The sequence below is a fragment of the Oncorhynchus mykiss genome, chromosome 15 (assembly GCF_013265735.2).
Source record: "Oncorhynchus mykiss isolate Arlee chromosome 15, USDA_OmykA_1.1, whole genome shotgun sequence".
NCBI lineage: Eukaryota > Metazoa > Chordata > Actinopteri > Salmoniformes > Salmonidae > Oncorhynchus > Oncorhynchus mykiss.
Window position 1 is genome coordinate 44,101,884 of NC_048579.1, and position 20,478 is coordinate 44,122,361.

Consider the following 20,478-nt stretch of genomic DNA (forward strand, 5'->3'; position numbering starts at 1 on the left):
CTATTATTGAAAAAATGTAATCTTTGTCAAATTGCTTGTTGACCATTGCTAGACAGATCATTTTTAAGTCTCGCCATAGATTTTCAAGCCGATTTGACTCAAAACTGTAACTAGGCCACTCAGGAACATTCAAGTAGGTCTTGGTAAGCAATTCCAGTATATATTTGCCCTTGTGTTTTAGGTTATTGTCCAGCTGAAAGGTGAATTTGTCTCCCAGTGTCTGTTGGAAAGCAGACTGAACCAGGTTTTCCTCTAGGATTTGCTTGTGCTTAGCTCTATTCCATTTATTTTTATCCTAAAACACTCCCTTGTCCTTGCTGATGACAAGCATATAAAATGAAGAAAACGTCAAGGGCTGTGAATACTTTCTGAAGGCAATAAACACCTAGGGAAGACAGGTACAGTAAACAGAGGGAACACAGAGATAGGGTTAATAAATACGTACAATCTTTGAAAGCAGCCTTCAGAGGGCTGTTGGTGACGATGGGATAGAGCAGAATGGGGTCCTCCTGTCCAGTCAGTTCATGAGCATGGGCCACCGCTAAGAATAATATACAAGAGAAGAGAATATAATAGAATATATTCAATGATACATATACAGTGGGGCAAAAAAGTATTTAGTCAGCCACCAATTGTGCAAGTTCTCCCACTTAAAAAGATGAGAGAGGCCTGTAATTTTCATCATAAGTACACTTCAACTATGACAGACAAAATTAGAAAAAAAAACAATTTTATTATGGTGGAAAATAAGTATTTGGTCACCTACAAATAACCAAGATTTCTGGCTCTCACAGACCTGTAACATCTTCTTTAAGAGGCTCCTCTGTCCTCCACTCGTTACCTGTATTAATGGCACCTGTTTGAACTTGTTATCAGTATAAAAGACACCTGTCCACAACCTCAAACAGTCACACTCCAAACTCCACTATGGCCAAGACCAAAGAGCTGTCAAAGGACACCAGAAACAACATTGTAGACCTCCACCAGGCTGGGAAGACTGAATCTGCAATAGGTAAGCAGCTTGGTTTAAAGAAATCAACTGTGGGAGCAATTATTAGGAAATGGAAGACATACAAGACCACTGATAATCTCCCTCGATCTGGGGCTCCACGCAAGATCTCACCCCGTGGGGTCAAAATGATCACAAGAACGGTGAGCAAAAATCCCAGAACCACACGGGGGGACCTAGTGAATGACCTGAAGAGAGCTGGGACCAAAGTAACAAAGCCTACCATCAGTAACACACTACGCCTGCAGTGCCAGACGTGTCCCCCTGCTTAAGCCAGTACATGTCCAGGCCCGTCTGAAGTTTGCTAGAGAGCATTTGGATGATCCAGAAGAAGATTGGGAGAATGTCATATGGTCAGATGAAACCAAAATATAACTTTTTGGTAAAAACTCAACTCGTCGTGTTTGGAGGACAAAGAATGCTGAGTTGCATCCAAAGAACACCATACCTACTGTGAAGCATGGGGGTGGAAACATCATGCTTTGGGGCTGTTTTTATGCAAAGGGACCAGGACGACTGATCCGTGATCCAGATCTCAACCACATAGAAAATCTTTGGAGGGAGTTGAAAGTCCGTGTTGCCGGGCAACAGCCCCAAAACATCACTGCTCTAGAGGAGATCTGCATGGACGAATGGGCCAAAATACCAGCAACAGTGTGTGAAAACCTTGTGAAGACTTACAGAAAATGTTTGACCTCTGTCATTGCCAACAAAGGGTATATACCAAAGTATTGAGATAAACTTTTGTTATTGACCAAATACTTATTTTCCACCATAATTTGCAAATAAATTCATTAAAAATCCTACAATGTGATTTTCTATGTGTACCTATGATGAAAATGACAGGCCTCTCTCATCTTTTTAAGTGGGAGAACTTGCACAATTGGTGGCTGACTAAATACTTTTTTGCCCCACTGTATAATAGAATATTGCCAATCAACAACAGTTGATAGTAATTTGTTTTAATGTCTACAATGTTACAAACAGGACAGTTGGCAAAGGCCTGTAGTATCTCATACCCCTGCTCCAGGCTGAGCTGTCATGCTGCATGAAGGTTCCAGTCCTCTTGTTCTTCATGGCACTGCCCTCCAGAGCCTTCATCTGTTCATTCTGCTCCTCCTCTCCCTGGATGCTGCCTGCCTTCTTCATCAACTTCTCAATCCGGTCATACACACACACACACACACACACACACACACACACACACCAAGGTTTTCATTAGCCGGCTTTTGCCCCCCCCCCCCCCCCCCCAAAAAAAAATTGTCTGGGAGAAGAAAACAAATCCCATTGTGAAGTAATGCATTTTAGCCTATCCATACGAGTGGATGTAACGCGAGATGCAAATAGTCTGGATAGCAATGCAAATAGTCTGGATAGCCCATTGATTAGCTGTTCAGGAGTCTCATGGCTTGGGGTAGAAGCTGTTAAGAAGCCTTTTGGACCTAGACTTGGCGCTCCAGTACCTGCTGCCGCTCCAGTGCGGTAGCAGAGAGAACAGTCCATGACTAGGGTGACTGGAGTCTTTGACAATTTTTAGGGCCTTCCTCTGACACCGCCTGGTAAAGAAGTCCTGGATGGCAGGAAGCTTGGCCCCAGTGATGTACTGGGCCGTACGCACTACCCTCTGAAGTGCTTTGCGGTCGGAGGCATAGCAGTTGCCATACCAGGCAGTGATGCAACCAGTCAAGATGCTCGTGCCCTCTTCACGACTGTCGTAGTGTGTTTGGACCATGTTAGTTTGTTGGTGATGTGGACGCCAAGGAACTTGAAGCTCTCAACCTGCTCCACTGCAGTCCCGTCGATGAGAATGGGGGCGTGCTAGGTCCTCCTTTTCCTGTAGTCCACAATCATCTCCTTTGTCTTGTTAACGTTGAGGGAGAGGTTGTTGTCCTGGCACCACACGGCCAGGTCTCTGACCTCCTCCCTAATAGGCTGTCTCTTCGTTGTTGGTGATCAGGCCTGTTTTGTCTTCAGCAAACTTGATAATGGTGTTGGAGTAGTGCCTGGCCATGCAGTCATGAGTGAACAGGGAGTACAGGAGGGGAATGAGCAAGTACCCCTGAGGGGCCCCCGTGTTGAGGATCAGCGTGGCGGATGTGTTGTTACCTACCCTTACCACCTGGATCAGCCCGTCAGGAAGTCCAGGATCCATTTGCAGAGGGAGGTGTTTAGTCCCAAGCTTAGTGATGAGCTTTGAGGGCACTGTGATGTTGAACGCTGAGCTGTAGTCAATGGGAAAGGGCAGTGTTGAGTGCAAGAGACCGCATCATCTGTGGATCTGTTGGGGCGGTATGCAAATTGGGTCTAGGGTTTCTGGGATAACGGTGTTGATGTGAGCCATGACCAGCCTTTCTGTAGTCTGTAGTCATTTAGGCAGGTTACCTTAAGAGTTCTTGGGAACAGGGTCTATGGTGGTCTGCTTGAAACATGTTGGTATTACAGACTCCATTAGGGACAGGTTGAAAATGTCAGTGAAGACACTTGCTAGGAGTACACGTCCTAGTAATCCATCTGGCGCTGCGGCCTTGTGAATGTTGACCTGTTTAAAGATCTTACCCACATTGGCTACGGAGAGCGTGATCACACAATCGTCTGGAACAGCTGATGCTCTCATGCTTGCTTTAAGTGTTACTTGCCTCGAAGCGAGCATAGAATAATTTAGCTTGTCTGGTAGGCTCATGTCACTGGGAAGCTCACAGCTGTTCGTCCCTTTGCAGTCTGTAATAGTTTGCAAGCCCTGCCACATCCGACGAGCATCGGAGACAGTGTAGTACGATTCAATCTTAGTCCTGTATTGACACTTTGCCTGTTTTATGGTTCGTCGGAAGGCATAGCAGGATTTCTTATAAGCTTCCGGGTTAGAGTCCCGCTCCTCGAAAGTGGCAGCTCTACCCATTAGCTCAGTGCGGATGTTGCCTGTAATCCATGGCTTTTGGTTGTATGTACGTACAGTCACTGTGGGGACGATGACATCGATGCACTTATTGATGAAGCCAGTGACTAATGTGGTGTACTCCTCAATGTCATCGGAAGAATCCCGGAACATATTCCAGTCTGTGCTAGCAAAACAGTCCTGTAGGTTAGCATCTGCTTCATCTGACCACTTTCTTATTGACCGAGTCACTGTTGCTTCCTGTTTGAGTTTTTGCTTGTAAGCAGGAATCAGGAGGATAGCATTATGGTCAAATTTGCCAAATGGAGGGCAAGGGAGAGCTTTGTACGTGTCTCTGTGTGTGGAATAAAGGTGGTCTAGTTTTTTTCCCCCTCCTGGTTGCACATTTAACATACTGGTAGAAATTAGGTAGAACTGATTTCCCTGCATTAAAGTCCCCGGTCACTAGGAGCGCCACCTCTGGATGAACGTTTTCCTGCTTGCTTATGGCCGTATACAGCTCATTGAGTGTGGTCTTAGTGCCAGCATAGGTTTGTGGTGGTACAGTGCCTTGCGAAAGTATTCGGTCCCCTTGAACTTTGTGACCTTTTGCCACATTTCAGGCTTCAAACATAAAGATATAAAACTGTATTTTTTTGTGAAGAATCAACAACAACTGGTACACAATCATGAAGTGGAACGACATTTATTGGATATTTCAAACTTTTTTAACAAATCAAAAACTGAAAAATTGGGCGTGCAAAATTATTCAGCCCCTTTACTTTCAGTGCAGCAAACTCTCTCCAGAAGTTCAGTGAGGATCTCTGAATGATCCAATGTTGACCTAAATGACTAATGATGAGAAATACAATCCACCTGTGTGTAATCAAGTCTCCGTATAAATGCACCTGCACTGTGATAGTCTCAGAGGTCCGATAAAAGCGCAGAGAGCATCATGAAGAACAAGGAACACACCAGGCAGGTCCGAGATACTGTTGTGAAGAAGTTTAAAGCCGGATTTGGATACAAAACGATTTCCCAAGCTTTAAACATCCCAAGGAGCACTGTGCAAGCGATAATATTGAAATGGAAGGAGTATCAGACCACTGCAAATCTACCAAGACCTGGCCATCCCTCTAAACTTTCAGCTCATACAAGGAGAAGACTGATCAGAGATGCAGCCAAGAGGCCCATGATCACTCTGGATGAACTGCAGAGATCTACAGCTGAGGTGGGAGACTCTGTCCATAGGACAACAATCAGTCGTTTATTGCACAAATCTGGCCTTTATGGAAGAGTGACAAGAAGAAAGCCATTTCTTAAAGATATCCATAAAAAGTGTAGTTTAAAGTTTGCCACAAGCCACCTGGGAGACACACCAAACATGTGGAAGAAGGTGCTCTGGTCAGATGAAACCAAAATTGAACTTTTTGGCAACAATGCAAAACGTTATGTTTGGCGTAAAAGCAACACAGCTGAACACACCATCCCCACTGTCAAACATGGTGGTGGCAGCATCATGGTTTGGGCCTGCTTTTCTTCAGCAGGGACAGGGAAGATGGTTAAAATTGATGGGAAGATGGATGGAGCCAAATACAGGACCATTCTGGAAGAAAACCTGATGGAGTCTGCAAAAGACCTGAGACTGGGACGGAGATTTGTCTTCCAACAAGACAATGATCCAAAACATAATGCAAAATCTACAATGGAATGGTTCAAAAATAAACATATCCAGGTGTTAGAATGGCCAAGTCAAAGTCCAGACCTGAATCCAATCGAGAATCTGTGGAAAGAACTGAAAACTGCTGTTCACAAATGCTCTCCATCCAACCTCACTGAGCTCGAGCTGTTTTGCAAGGAGGAATGGGAAATAATTTCAGTCTCTCCATGTGCAAAACTGATAGAGACATACCCCAAGCGACTTACAGCTGTAATCGCAGCAAAAGGTGGCGCTACAAAGTATTAACTTAAGGGGGCTGAATAATTTTGCACGCCCAATTTTTCAGTTTTTGATTTGTTAAAAAAGTTTGAAATATCCAATAAATGTCGTTCCACTTCATGATTGTGTACCACTTGTTGTTGATTCTTCACAAAAAAATACAGTTTTATATCTTTATGTTTGAAGCATGAAATGTGGCAAAAGGTCACAAAGTTCAAGGGGACCGAATACTTTCGCAAGGCACTGTATATAAACACCTATGAAAAATACAGATGAAAACCATCTTGGTAAATAGTGTGGTCTACAGCTTATCATGAGATACTCAGGCGAGCAAAACCTTGAGACTTTGTTAGATTTCATACACCAGCTGTTGTTTACAAATATACATAGACCGCCACCCCTTGTCTTACCAGAGGCTGCTGTTCTATCCTGCCGAATAAGCTTAAAACCCGACAGCTGTACGTTATTCATGTCGTCGTTCAGCCACGACTCAGTGAAATATAAGATATTACAGTTTTTAATGTCCCGTTGGTAGGAAATTTGTGATCATAGTTTGTCTATTTTATTATTGATTGATTTTACGTTGGCTAATAGGACCGATGGTAAAGGTAGATTACCCTCTCGACCTTCGTCCTCGATACCTCCGTCTCTTTCTCCTGTGAATGACGGGGAAGAGGGCCTTGTCGGGCGTCTGAGGTAAATCCTTCCCGCCTGTCTCGATGAAGAAAAAGTATTCCTCCAGTACAGGGTGGGTAATCGCTGTTCTGATATGTAGAAGCTCTTTTCGATCATAAGACATGGTGGCAGAAACATTATGTACAAAGTAAGTTACAAATAACGCGAAAAAACATACAGTGGTTGCTCAACTAAAAGTTTGAATTATGCTGCAGGATTTAGAGGTAATTTGTGGTTTAGTACGGTACTCTGCGTCATTACTTCTTTGCTCCAGACCCACGCAAGGGGGAGTTAGAGCACTGATTATGCTTTTGGGTCCCAAGGTGCTACTGTGTGGAAATGTTAGGATTATTTTGCTATTACTGCGGTACTGTAGCCTACTCCCGACCGGTCACATTGTACAGCGCCCGAACGGCGCAAAGTTCTAAGACACTGCATCACTGCATTTCTACAGGTGCTGGTTCAATACCTCTGCCGGCCGTACACACTAAAATGCCCTTTTCTCAAAAGTGATTTTTCAAGTGTATCAGCTTCCAAAGCAGAATTACTTTCCGATTGTTCCTCAAAAATGCAGTGTATGATATACCATGATGTAGCTCTGAGTCTCTACTTTTTACCAATGTTAAAAACCCAATTTCAAATGTTGCTACATAAATCCAGGTGGTGAGTCACAATTTCTTAAATGATCAGTAAATTAAAATGCTGCTGGTTAAATGTCCGGAAACCTTGACACACACACAAAGCGAAGAGCACAATCCTCAATGTGACATACAGTACCAGTCAAAGGTTTGGACACACGTACTCAGGCTTATCCAGGCTTTTTCTTTATTTTTTACTATTTTCTGCATTGCAAAATAATAGTAAAGACACCAACTATGAAATAACACATATGGAATCATGTAGTAACCAAAGAAGTGCTAAATAAATCCAAACAAATTTTATATTTGAGATTCTTTAAAGTAGCCACCCTTCGCCTTGATGACAGCTTTGCACACGCTTGCCAATATCTCAACCAGCTTCATTATATATTCACCTGGAATGCATTTCAATGAACAGGTGTGCCTTGTTAAAAGTTCCTTTTTGGAATTTCTTTCCTTCTGAATGCGTTCGAGCCATTCAGAACTCGCTTGGGCCAAGAAACACGAGCAATGGACATTAGACCGGTGGAAATCTGTCCTTTGGTCTGATGAGTCCAAATGAGAGATTTTTGGTTCCCACCGCAGTGTCTTTGTGAGACGCAGAGTAGGTGAAAGGATGATCTCGGCATGTGTGGTTCCCACCGTGAAGCATGGAGGAGGAGCTGTGATGGTATAAGGGTGCTTTGCTGGTAACACTGTCAACAATTTATTTCGAATTTTAAGGCACACTTAACCAGCATGGCTACTACAACATTCTGCAGCGATACGCCATCCCATCTGGTTTGCGCTTAGTGGGACTATCATTTGGTTTTCAACAGGACAATGACCCAACACACCTGTGTAAGGGCTATTTGACCAAGAAGGAGAGTGATGGAGTGCTGCATCAGATGACCTGGCCTCCACAATCACCCAACCTCAACCCAATTGAGATGGTTTGGGATGAGTTGGACCGCAGAGTGAAGGAAAAGCAGCAAACAAGTGCTCAGCATATGTGGAAACTCCTTCAAGACTATTTGGAAAAGCATTCCAGGTGAAGCTGGTTGAGAGAATACCAAGAATGTGCAAAGCTGTCATCAAGGCAAAAGGTGGGTACTTTGAAGAATCTCAAATATAAAATATATTTTGATTTGTTAGACTTTTTTGGTTACTACATGATTCCATATGTGATATTTCATAGTTGATGTCGTCGTTATTATTCTACAATGTAGAAAATAGTAAAAAATAAAGAAAAACCCTTGAATGAGTAGGTGTCCAAACTTTTGACTGGTACTGAACAACGTGAGGCTATTTGATGAGTTTCCGAGTATAGGTTTTTTTTCTGTAGTGATGCTTTGAATCCTCTGCTTCATTTAGACAACATGGTAATTAACAGACAAAACACACTATTGATGTGTGTAACAGGGGCTTAAGTGTGGGACGTTACCATAGTAATGGGGCCACTCAAGCCTTGTCACGTCTGTGTGAGATTTTGAATCTGACAACTGACTAGTAGTAGACCATGTCTCTTTGCAAGCAGTTGAAGCCAACTCCCAAATAACATTGAAAAACAACCGAGCTCGTGAAAAAAACTATGTAAATAGCCAAGAAACACAAGGACAAAGTCTCACTTTGTAGGCTTTCGAGTAAATTATACCAACTTTTATGCCTGTGCGCAGCGCCTCCAAAAATGTATCTATCAGCACTTCACTCACAGCGCACAGCTCACCAGCCAGTCATTGATGCTGCGCGAGGTGGGATATAGGATACTTATTTCTATGAAACAAAACTGCAGAAATACATTGAAAACAGCTACTTCATTTTATAAATTGCAACTCGCAAGTGCTCATACTTGACTTCTGACTCTATTTTTATTAGCAAATGTGAATGTAATGCTCACAATGTAAAGCCCTGCAAATTGACCACCCGCCAACGTGGCTGGTGGAACAGACATTCTTAACCACAAATACCAAAATCTACCGGCATTTGGCAGGTGTTAATTTTATGCCCTGCTTGGGCTGTAAATGGAGGTGTGCTTTGATGAGTAATTGATTAAAAGGCAGTATAGGTTACAGTGCAGTACATACCCCGTCTGGCTCCACTGGAAGGGGCTTACTGGGTCCCTGCACGGTCTCCAGGATATCACGGAGGACTTTCTTTCCCTGTTCGATCACTGTTGCTGCCAAACGGTGCTTCTCCAGGGTGCGAAGGGCCTATGGGTTAGTAGAAGACTGGTCTTAATAGATCTAGATGTATGGAACTCACACACACACACTGAGTTAAAACCTTTTCCAGCTCTCCCTCTTTGGTTGATATATAGCTCAAAGGCCCAAAACGGAACACACAGCCGTATCCTTACAAACACTTTGGGTGGCTGCGCAAAATCTTCTTCAGCTCTTCCTCTTTTTCACACACATACACACACTAGGGTTTAATAGCGGGATCCGGGTTACCGAGATGCCCAGAGATTTCCTGACCAAACCCATTCTCGATTCCAGAGATAAATAAGGGCGAGAAACCAGTAAATTATAATAAATCATTTAAAAAAACAGTGTGACGTGAAATGGCACTATTAAATGATATGAAATGTCTAAATCTGGCTTATCTACAGCCATCTCTGCTATCTGCATGGTCAATCATATTCCTGTAAAGCTTAGAGAGGGTTTCATGAATACACCGGAGAAATATGTTTCTACTGGTGTTTTCGCCCAAGATGTTAGTGACCATTGCCCAGTTGTTTGTGTTAGAGATACAAAAATCTAGTTACAAAAATCTAAGCCTTGTGTCATCACAAAGAGGAACTTTAAAAACTTCAGTGAACAGGCTTTTCTTTTACATTATCTTTATTATAGTGACCTTGATTGAATTTCAGCTATCCCTGAATCTGATTTAGCTTTGAGCCTCTTTGCATATGTCTTCAATACTATTGTGGATAATCGTACTCCCTTCAAAAAATAAAGGGTTAAAGGTAGATGGAATGTCTGGTACAGTCCGGAATTATCAGAAGTTATTCAGAAAAGAGATGATGCTTGGGTCAAGGCTTAGGCTTGGACCGGCAAGCTTTTAAGCAACTGAGGAATCATTGTTTAAGACAAATCAGAAATGCAAAATCTGATTCACCACTTTCAGATTGTAATGGGAACCCGTAAAGTCTGGAAAACTGTCAAATTCCTTTAGGGTTCTACTTCCTCCTCTCTGACACAACAAATTCATTCAGACACTGGCCTCATTAGGGAAAATATGCCATCATTGATGCCTTTAATCACCATTTCATTTCAGCGGGCTATCTCTCTTTGAAATAACTTCTAAGCCTATTCACAATGATATAAGGCTGGATGCTGATAGGGGAAACTTTCTGAATGATCAAAGAAATAATTTATATTTTAGGCTATTTATAGAAAAAGAAGGCCTGGATGCTTTGCTAGCAATAGACAACAATAAATCTACAGAGGCCGACCAACTGGATCCTGGTCTGCTTAAGTGTGCAGCGCCCATCATAGTTGGCTCAATAACACACTTTTTTACTTAACATTGTTATCAGGAAATATTCCAAAAGTATAGAAATCAGCTCTAGGATAGTAGTGATCTTAATAATTATCACCCCATTTCAAGGCGTCCTTGTCTAACTAAGATTCTAGAATACTTGGTAAATGTACAACTTTGCTATTTTTTTTATCATAGAAATGTATTTTGAATGTCAACCAATCAGGGTTTAGTCCTGGGCATAGCACTGTTACAGCAACCACTTTAGTTGTTAATGATCTTGTCAATGCTTTAGACACAAAAATCAAATGTGCTGCTTTGTTTGTGGACCTGTCAAAAGCTTTTGATACTGTTGATCATGCTATTTTAATGAATAAGTTGTCCTGAATAGGCTGAGCTCGGACACCTGTTCATGGATTCTTAGTGACAGAACATAAAGGTGTACCACAGGGGTCAATTTTGGGACCTGTTCTCTTCACTATTTACACTACCGGTCAAACGTTTTAGAACACCTAATCATTCAACGTTTTTTTTTGCTTTTTTAAAACTTTTTTCTACATTGTAGAATAACAGTGAAGACATCTAAACGATGAAATAACACATTTTGAATCATGTAGTAACCAAAAAGGTTTATACAAATCAAAACATATTTTATATTTGAGATTCTTCAAATAGCCACCCTTTGACTTGATGACAGCTTTGCACACTCTTGGAATTCTCTCAACCAGCTTCATGAGGTAGTCACCTGGAATGCATTTCAATTAACAGGCGTGCCTTCTTAAAAGTTAATTTGTGGATTAACTTTTTGTGGTTAATTCATTCTTTCTTAACACGTTTGAGCCAATCAGTTGTGTTGTGACAAGGTGTGTGTGTGTGTGTGTGTGTGTGGGGGGGGGGGGGGGGGGGGGGGGGGGTTATAAAGAAGATAGCCCTATTTGGTAAAAGACCATAAAGTCCATATTATGGCAAGAACAGCTCAAAAATGCAAAGAGAAACGACAGTCCATCATTGCTTTAAGACATGAAGGTCAGTCAATCCGGAAAATTTCAGGAACATTGAAAGTTTCTTCAAGTGCAGTCACAAAAACTATCAAGCGCTATGATGAAACTGATTCTCATGAGGACGGCCTCCTCCTGTTCAGAGGAATCTGTGTGAATCAGGCCTTCATGGTCGAATTTCTGCAAATAAACCACTACTAAAGGACACCAATAAGAAGAGAATTGCTTGGGCCAAGAAACATGAGCAATGGACATTAGACCGGTGAAAATGTGTCCTTTTGTTAGGAGTTACTTTGAAGAATCTCAAATCTAAAATATGTTCATATTTGTTTAACACTTTTTTGGTTGCTACATTATTCCATATGTGTTATTTCATAGCTTTGATGTCTTCACTATTATTCTATAACGTAGAAAATATAAAAAATTAAGAAAAACCCTTGAATGAGTAGGTGTGTCCAAACCTTTGACTGGTACTGTATATAATCTTCCCAAATTCCCCCGGGAGCCAGGTGCAAGCGGAGAGAAAAGGGACAACAAGTGACATCTTTCAGTGAAAGGTAGATTAAAACAAATGTAATTTTCACTAGACCGCATAATATTTTACCAACAGTGCTTCATAGGCCTACATTAATAGGCTACACCAACAAAATAATATGGTGACTTTGAGAGAACTTTGAGTTTATTAAATTGCAACAAGAAAACTTTAGATTAATGTGTTAATTTCTCAATTTAGAGTGGTATAATCATTTCAGTTTCAGTTCAGCACCTTCGGTTTGAACGGGAATACCGGTATGCCCGGTAATTTCTTGGCTTTTCTCGGGAAGGAAAATTTGTAGATTCTCTGGAAAATATTATACTCCGACACACACAAACACATGGTTACCTTGGCAACATAATATGTTATACAGGCTATCATGTGCAGGAGAGACTCTGAGGTGGTGGCTGAGCGTTTTTGTTTGACAACTCCTGAGATCTCTGTCAGCACCGCCAGGCACTTCATCAGCACCTGGAAGAGACATACATACTGTTTACACCCACATTTACAAGATCAGCACAGCAATGTGATAATCATAATAGTAAAGCAATCATTTACAAACAATAAGCAACATTTTTCCAAAAACTATTAAAAAGCATGCTAAATGGAGAATCAACATCGAAGGTGCTTAGACATACACCAATAGGCTTAATCTGGGTCCAGGAAACAGTGAGCCAAGAGTCAATCAGGAGCTCAGTAGGTTTATTGTACCTTACCTGTACAACAGGCTCTGCTGGGATCTGGTGAAACATGAGCGGGGCCAGCAGGCCATAACACCCCACCACAGCCTGCAGGGCAGCGCTGCTGTCATTCAGCCAGAGAGCCAGGTCTATGGCCACCAGCATCCGCTCACACTCTGCCAACCTGGCCTCCTGAAGGGGGTAAAAGTAAACACAGCTGCCATCATACCACCCTCTCTAACATCTCTCACTGTCATGCTTGGTTCTCTCTCAGAGTCACATATATTACATTCTGAAAAATCCAAATTCCACATGTGACTCCCACGCAGGGACTCTTGGACTTTCCCTTTTTCTTATGACGCACCAAGTAAAATAAACAAATGTTCTTACCCAGAGCCCAGTTTACAGCCATGACCACAAAGGAGCCATCCATTTAGGAAACAGTGCCTTAGTGTACTTACCTGTCCCCAAATGAGTGGTCCCCCGTCACTGAGGGTGTCACAGAACAGCGCACCCTCCTGGATGTGGATCTCTGTCTGCATCAGGATGGAGGAGAGGAAGAGGTGGAGGAGGAGAGGAGAGGAGCGCTGCAGAGTCTCCAAACGCAGCCTGCAGAGGAGGAGGGAGAGAGGGGGGGGGATGAGAAAACGAGAGGGAAATCGGGTGAAAGAGGAGATAGATTAACAAGAGCCATGACAGAAAGGAATGTGCTGGAATAAGTATCTCAAACAAACACATATACTCAGTCAGAGTGTGTTGTCCTCACTTGGTCTGAGCTAGCCCCTCTAAAGTGGCCCCTGGCTCTTGAAGACCTTTAGGCTGGTTGAAGTGGCTCCACAGTTCACTGCAGGCTCTCTTGGCTAGAGCGTGTTGCCCTGTCTGGTACGCTGCCTGCATGGGACACAACACAGACAGGGAGAGAGGGTCCTACAGTCACCACATACATAACTCACACACACTCAATAAATCGTTAACGTTATATATGGATGAATCCTAACGTGAGATGTGTGTGTAGCTATAACCCAAACTTTCTCACTAGACTTTCATTGACAAACACAGCTACAGGATTTGAATATCATGTTACATGATAAGTCTTTGAGGTGTGAGTGTTAGGATTCCTTCCTCAGTACCTGTGCCAGGTGTGCCCAGGTGGTGAGCAGTGGCAGAGGCAAGGAGGCTAGCAGAGGCCTGGTTGTCTCTCCAATGGCATTGCCCACCAGTTTACCCCCGGCGTTGTAGGCTGCTACAGCAAACACATACTTCTGGTTCGGCTCCAAGCAGTCCACTCGTAGCAGTCGCTCCCCTGATGCAGGAACCTGGGCAGAAACACAGGGACAGAGAGTTTATGAAAAATCTAGCCATTGAAATAGAATGAAAATCTATTCATTATATTTCTATGAATCTAGCTAGGCCAACCATGAGTACAGATGTCTTGGGAATAATTAGTGGTGGCCAATTTTCCCTCTAAGCTGCACATGGGCGCGCAGCTCCCCTTGGACTGCTGCACAGAAGAAATATCAGCCTAGGCAGAGAAGCACCAGAATGAACATCGCTCAACTTTCTAGAGTTTTCCCTGTAGTTAACACTATCAACGTTTCCCGTTACTGTGGGAATTGTGCTCGAACCAACGCAATATTAGTCACTTTCAAAGTAATATATCGAAGCAAAACGAACTATGCAAGATTTAGTATTCTAAACTCACCGTGCGAGAGATTTTCTTGTAGGCAGAGCACATTGGAGTAGGATTCTATTTGGAGTAGGATTCTATTGCATTGACAGGCACGACTCAGGCCTTAATCTACACAGACCGGTGGGCCATAATATGCAAATAGTCATTGCCATATATGGATCTGCCATTCACTTTGAACTGGACTGTGTTTACAGCATGAGCAGTCGTGAGTAGAAGTGATTGTTTTGAGATCAAAGTGAGAGCTGCATGTAGCCACCTGTGCACATTTGTTCATATTCTTTGCTAGTTAGTGAGTTATTAGCCCAGTTATAGCTAATTTCTAGCCAACAATGGGGGAGTGGTTGCTTCCTACAAGACATCTTTGAAAAGCAAGTCAGGTGAAGAGTTTTTTTTTATGTCTTAAAGGGGAAATGTTGTATTTTGAGATGGCTATGTAGCCAATAGGCAGATTGCAGCATAATTTGTCTGACTTTCTGTAATAATGGGAATAATAATTAATTACATTTTGTAAGGTGGTTTCTTTCATCAAACAACAAAACATTTTCAGGTTAATGTCAAGTCCTGCATGTTTTTGTTTTTTTCAACAAAAAAAAACTGCTACTGTAGCATTGTTTCTGATGGTAGGCCACTCTGGTAGGCCAACATTATGATCAAATAGCCACAGTAGGCTACTTGGCCACTGTTAAAACTAACTTAACTTAAAGAATTTTTACAACGTTGCACTCAGCAGACCTGAAATTTGTCCAGTGCTGAAAACAAATTGAGGGAACATTGGCGGGGCTGCATTGAAAAGCAACAGAACTGTAATACATACCCATGGCCATATAAAATGTGTACCTGAAGAGGGCAGCAGACAAGGTGAGAACTTGCTGTGTGCAGGTGTCAGTAGACATTATGTAGAGTAACTTACCTCGTCTCCAGTGCCCACCAGGTTGCTGTCTCCTAGTCTGACTTTCAGGTTGATTCCCTCAGCCTCACGTGCATAGATATGGTACCAGCACACCTGCACCACACCATGGAGAGACAACATGCTACTGTCTATATAATATGATACTATCCTTATAATATATAATACTATCCTTACAGTAAAACACTATCATATGAATCCCTAAAATAGCACCCACAAAGACATACAGTATGTCATTCCTCCCAGATACAGCATGAGAGTAGCATGAGAACATTACTGCCCCTACTTCAGACTGTACTTAGAGTGACAGTTGCTCTGGATATGATCCTCATGATCCCAATCATAATGATCACCATCCTCATACTGTAGGCTACACACTGAATGATCCAGACAGGAGTGTCTGCTTAGTGTAGACATCCTATCACCTGTTCCTCCAGGGCGTAGGGTGCAGGAGTGAAGGTCATGGAGTGGTAGGTACGGGACAGGAGGATAGGGGAAGGAGGAGGTCTAGCGTTTCGCTCCTCCTCTCCTCCTCTTTCCTTCCTCTCTGACGGACCAGAGGAGCTGAACAGCTTCCTCTCCTCCACCTCTGCCTTCTCTATCAAGACAACAGCCTCCTGTGACCAACACAGGGAGGATACAAGGAATGGGTGAAAACCTCAATGGTGGGCAAACCTCAAGTAAGGCTAGCAGAACTAGCTATTTATTGTGTATACCAACTAAAGGCATTAGTCATTCTCTTGTAATGTACATATCAACGTGACGGACAAGCGAAGCATTTTTATAGAATGGCATTTGTGATATAATGTGTCTCCAATCATAATGTGTCATATCAACAGTAAGACTAGCTGTTGCCATTGGCATCGGCTAATGGGGATCCTAATAAATCAAATCAAAATCAACATGATATTCAATTGACATTTTCAGTGTCTTTACCTCTAGCAGTCTCTTGGTGGCGCTGCTGTTCTGATCCTTCCTGTGGGACAGCAGAGCCTTCTGGACCAGGAACAGAGCTATGGAGACCGTATTCTTTCCGATCCGCTCCAGAAGCACCGACTCTGTAAAAAGAGGTTTTAGGGACCACACAATCATTTTCACAATAATTGGCAATATCTTCTGTTTATAACTAATGCATTACCTAAATACTGATTCATGAAGTAATCAAACTTAAGCACAATATCAGCTTGAAATACACAAGCTGAGAACCTGATGCAGCCATGTAAAGTATGGAGTGCAGGGCCATGGGTGAGGGCTCTCAGTCTCACCTCCTCTGGCTCTGTTAGCCATGGTCTCAGGTATGTCCACACCACCAGGGGGCCTCATAGATCTCCTACTGTCACCAGCATGCTGCTGCAGCTCAGCTAAGGGAAGGGACACAACACAGCACAGCACAGCACAGCATACAGAGTGGATGGGTCGAGGGGAAGTGAGGATGGCAGATTTGAGATGATGAGCACGACAATAACTCTTAAGAAGAGGGGGACACAGGTTTGGTTTTGTGTACGTTTCAATGAGGATGAAATAGAGGATGTCTTGGAAAAGCAGGAAATCCTGATTAATCTGGTGGGGAAAAAATCACAGAAAAGCATTCTGGGATGGTGGAGGACTATCTGTCTGGAGGCCTTGATGACATACCTGGGCAGGTGTTGAGCAGCTTGAGGGAGACTCTGTGCTGGACAGACAGCAGTTCCAGATGCAGGTCCATGGGGACCAGAGAGAGAGAGAGAGACAGGGAGGGACTCTTCACCCTCTCTCCCTCTCCTCCTTCTGCAGGGGAATGCATGGCCGGCCCAGCAAACTTCTGTAAATAGAGAATGATGTGTGGTGAGAGACCTGGGCCAAAATAGCTGTCATCTCGGAGGTGGTTGTGTAGAGTCTTGCACAATGCAAAGCACCTAGTGAAAAGCACTAGTCTAGCAATGCAATAATACATTATCATCCTTACTATCAGGTAGAAGGGTGTCAACCACAGTGGGTGAAAACGTGCTTTAGTAATTACATTTATAACATATATTTTACCAAGACAAATATGATTATTCATGTTCTAAATTGTTCAGGGGTTTTTTCTCTAACATTTCATTAACAGTATATCAAAAAAGTTGGATTTCGTAACCCAATACATCCGATGATAAGCACCAAGCTCTGTTGACAGAGCGGTGCATCTTTCTCGCCTCAACTTTTGAGGATTTTACATGTTGTGGTGGTCGTCTTCATAGCTGTTTCCGATGGTTGCAAAAAGGTAAATTAGCATGACACAAGCTGAATTAAACATAAAAGGCTTTGAAAATAAAAAGCTTCGTGTAAGCTCAGTGCTCATTTAACATTTTACAAAGATAAGCTTTTTTTTGTGAGAAATCTTTGAAAAATAACAGGAATTTCGGATGAATAAGAAGCGCATACACTGAGTATACCAAATATTAGGAAAATATTCCTAATGTAGAGTTGCGACCTCCCATTTCCCTGTACTGCCCTCAGAACTGCCTCAATTAGTCGGGGAATGGACTCTACAAGGAGTCAAAAGCATTCCACAGAGATGTTGGCCCAAGTTGACTCCAATGCTTCCCATAGTTTTGTCAAGTTGGCTGGATGTCCTTTGGGTGGTGGACTATTCTTAATGCACACAGGAAACTGTTAAGAGTGAAAAAACCCAGCAGCGTTGCAGTTCTTGACACAAACCAGTGCGCCTGGCACCTACTACCATACCCCGTTCAAAGGGCACTTACTGTAAATCTTTTGTCTTGCCCATTCACCCTCTGAATGGCATACACAATCCATGTCACAATGGTCCATGCTTAAAAATCCTTCTTTAACCTGTCTCCTACCCTTCATCTATACTGATTGAAGTGGATTTAACAAGTGACATCAATAATGGATCATAGCTTTCACCTGGTGAGTCTTTGTCATGGAAAGAGCAGGTGTCTTTAATGTTTTGTATACTCAGTGTTTACTAAAATATGAAAATACTACATGTCATGTCTGAAAATCGATATCTATCTTACTTCTATATTGTTTTATGTCCTGCGGACTCGAGAAGAAAGATGACGAGTTCAATGGGAAAGTGAGCCGGTCAGGTAGCCTTCATTCTCGCACACAACCCAGCCTAGCTGACGTCAAAGCTGTTCCATCGAACTTATTTTTGACCACTTTTTTTCTCTGGCCTCCATTGATTTAGTCACCCTAATTTTGGCCGTCCTACAAGGGTAAAACAACAACAAAAAAACGTTTAAACAGATTATGATAGAGACATGAGATTGGGACCATTGGTTTTATTAGAGGATTATCTACACAATTAACATATTATTTTACCCATTGGTCAAAGAAATTGCTTTTGATTGGACACCCTACAGGTAGGTAGGTAGGAATATGGTATTTTTAGTGCTTCACACTTCAAGGTTCTTCAAGGGTTCTTGGTAAGGGTGATGGGTCTATGTGGAACCCTAATGACTCAAAGAACCCTTTAAGCGCTTAAATTGTTCTTTGCAGTTCAGAAAAGGGTTCTTTACTCTTTTAGTGATTAACATGTGGTGGCTCATTAGAATATTTTGGGGCGTGTTTTTGTATGTACAACCATGAGTGAGACAGTCATTCCAGTTGATCTGTTCTGTTGTATTATGCCACGACATGCTAACTATGCACACGGACAGTTATGGGGTCTGATTAAAGACTAAAAGAAGAGCATTATTCCAATTAAGAAATGTTATTTCAATCCTTTATTGTTCAGTCACCATTTTCACTATTAAAGTAGGTTAAATGAAATACAGTGGTTTGCAAAAAGTATTCACCCCCTTGGCATTTTTCCTATTTGTTGCCTTACAACCTGGAATTAAAATAGATTTTGGGGGGGTTGTATCATTTCATTTACACAACATGCCTACCACTTTGAATGTGCTAAATATTATTTCTTGTGAAACAAACAAGAAATAAGACAAAAAAAACAGAAAAGGTTAGCTTAAATAACTATTCACACCCCCAAAAGTCAAAACTTTGTAGAGCCACCTTTTGCAGCAATTACAGCTGCAAGTCTCTTGGGGAATGTCTCTATAATCTTGGCACATCTAGCCACTGGGACTTTTGCCCATTCTTCAAGGCAAGACTGCTGTTTGGATGGGTTGGATGGGTTCCGCTGGTGTACAGCAATCAATAAGTCATACCACAGATTTTGGACTTTGACTAGGCCATTCCAAGACATTTAAACGTTTCCCCTTGAACCACCCAAGTGTTGCTTTAGTAGTATGCTTAGGGTCATTGTCCTGCTGGAAGGTGAACCTTCGTCCCCGTCTCAAATCTCTGTAAGACTGAAACAAGTTTCCCTCAAGAAGTTCCGTGTATTTAGCGCCATCCATCATTCCTTCAATTCTGACCAGTTTCCCAGTCCCTGCTGATGAAAAACATCCCCACAGCATGATGTTGCCACCACCATGCTTCATTGTGATGAGAGGTGTTGGGTTTGCAACAGACATAGGGTTTTCCTTGATCGCCAAAAAACTCAATTTTAGTCTCATCTGACCAGGGTAACTTCTTCCATATGTTTGGGGATTCTCCCACATGCCTTTTGGCGAACACCAAAAGTGTTTGCTTATTTTTTTCTGGCCACTCTTCCATAAAGCCCTGCTCTGTGGAGTGTACGGCTTAAAGTGGTACTATGGACAGATACTCCAATCTCCGCTGTGGAGCTTTGCAGCTCCTTCAGGGTTATCTTTGGTATATTTGTTTCCTCTCTGATTAATGCCCACCTTGCCTGGTCTGTGAGTTTTGGTGGGCGGCCCTCTCTTGGCACATTTGTTGTGGTGCCATATTCTTTCCATTTTTTAATAATGGATTTAATGGAGATACGTGGGTTGTTCAAAGTTTCTGATATTTTTTTTATAAACCAACCCTGATCGGTACTTCTCCACAACTTTGTCCCTGACCTGTTTGGAGAGCTCCTTGGTCTTCATGGTGCCGCTTGCTTGGTGGTGCCCCTTGCTTAGAGGTGTTGCAGACTTTGGGGCCTTTCAAAACAGGTGTATGTATACTGAGATCATGTGACAGATCATGTGACACTTAGATTGCACACAGGTGGACTTCATTTAATGA

General features: G+C 42.5%; 1 protein-coding gene across 3 annotated transcripts in view; it reads right to left on the reverse strand.

Annotated features, from left to right (window-relative positions):
* cfap54 (cilia and flagella associated protein 54) overlaps positions 1 to 20,478 on the reverse strand; it is a 111,190-nt gene that overhangs the window by 63,133 nt on the left and 27,579 nt on the right. For all 3 annotated transcript variants that reach the window (XM_036944412.1, XM_036944413.1, XM_036944411.1), the window contains exons 16-28: positions 17,038 to 17,203; positions 16,668 to 16,763; positions 16,339 to 16,460; positions 15,828 to 16,019; positions 15,406 to 15,498; positions 13,936 to 14,121; positions 13,572 to 13,696; positions 13,267 to 13,414; positions 12,842 to 12,997; positions 12,474 to 12,596; positions 9,197 to 9,322; positions 2,029 to 2,161; positions 446 to 541 (exon numbers count right to left, since the gene is read on the reverse strand). In XM_036944412.1, coding sequence (XP_036800307.1) covers positions 446 to 541; positions 2,029 to 2,161; positions 9,197 to 9,322; positions 12,474 to 12,596; positions 12,842 to 12,997; positions 13,267 to 13,414; positions 13,572 to 13,696; positions 13,936 to 14,121; positions 15,406 to 15,498; positions 15,828 to 16,019; positions 16,339 to 16,460; positions 16,668 to 16,763; positions 17,038 to 17,203 — 1,762 coding nt within the window. The remainder of the gene's footprint in view (positions 1 to 445; positions 542 to 2,028; positions 2,162 to 9,196; positions 9,323 to 12,473; positions 12,597 to 12,841; positions 12,998 to 13,266; positions 13,415 to 13,571; positions 13,697 to 13,935; positions 14,122 to 15,405; positions 15,499 to 15,827; positions 16,020 to 16,338; positions 16,461 to 16,667; positions 16,764 to 17,037; positions 17,204 to 20,478) is intronic.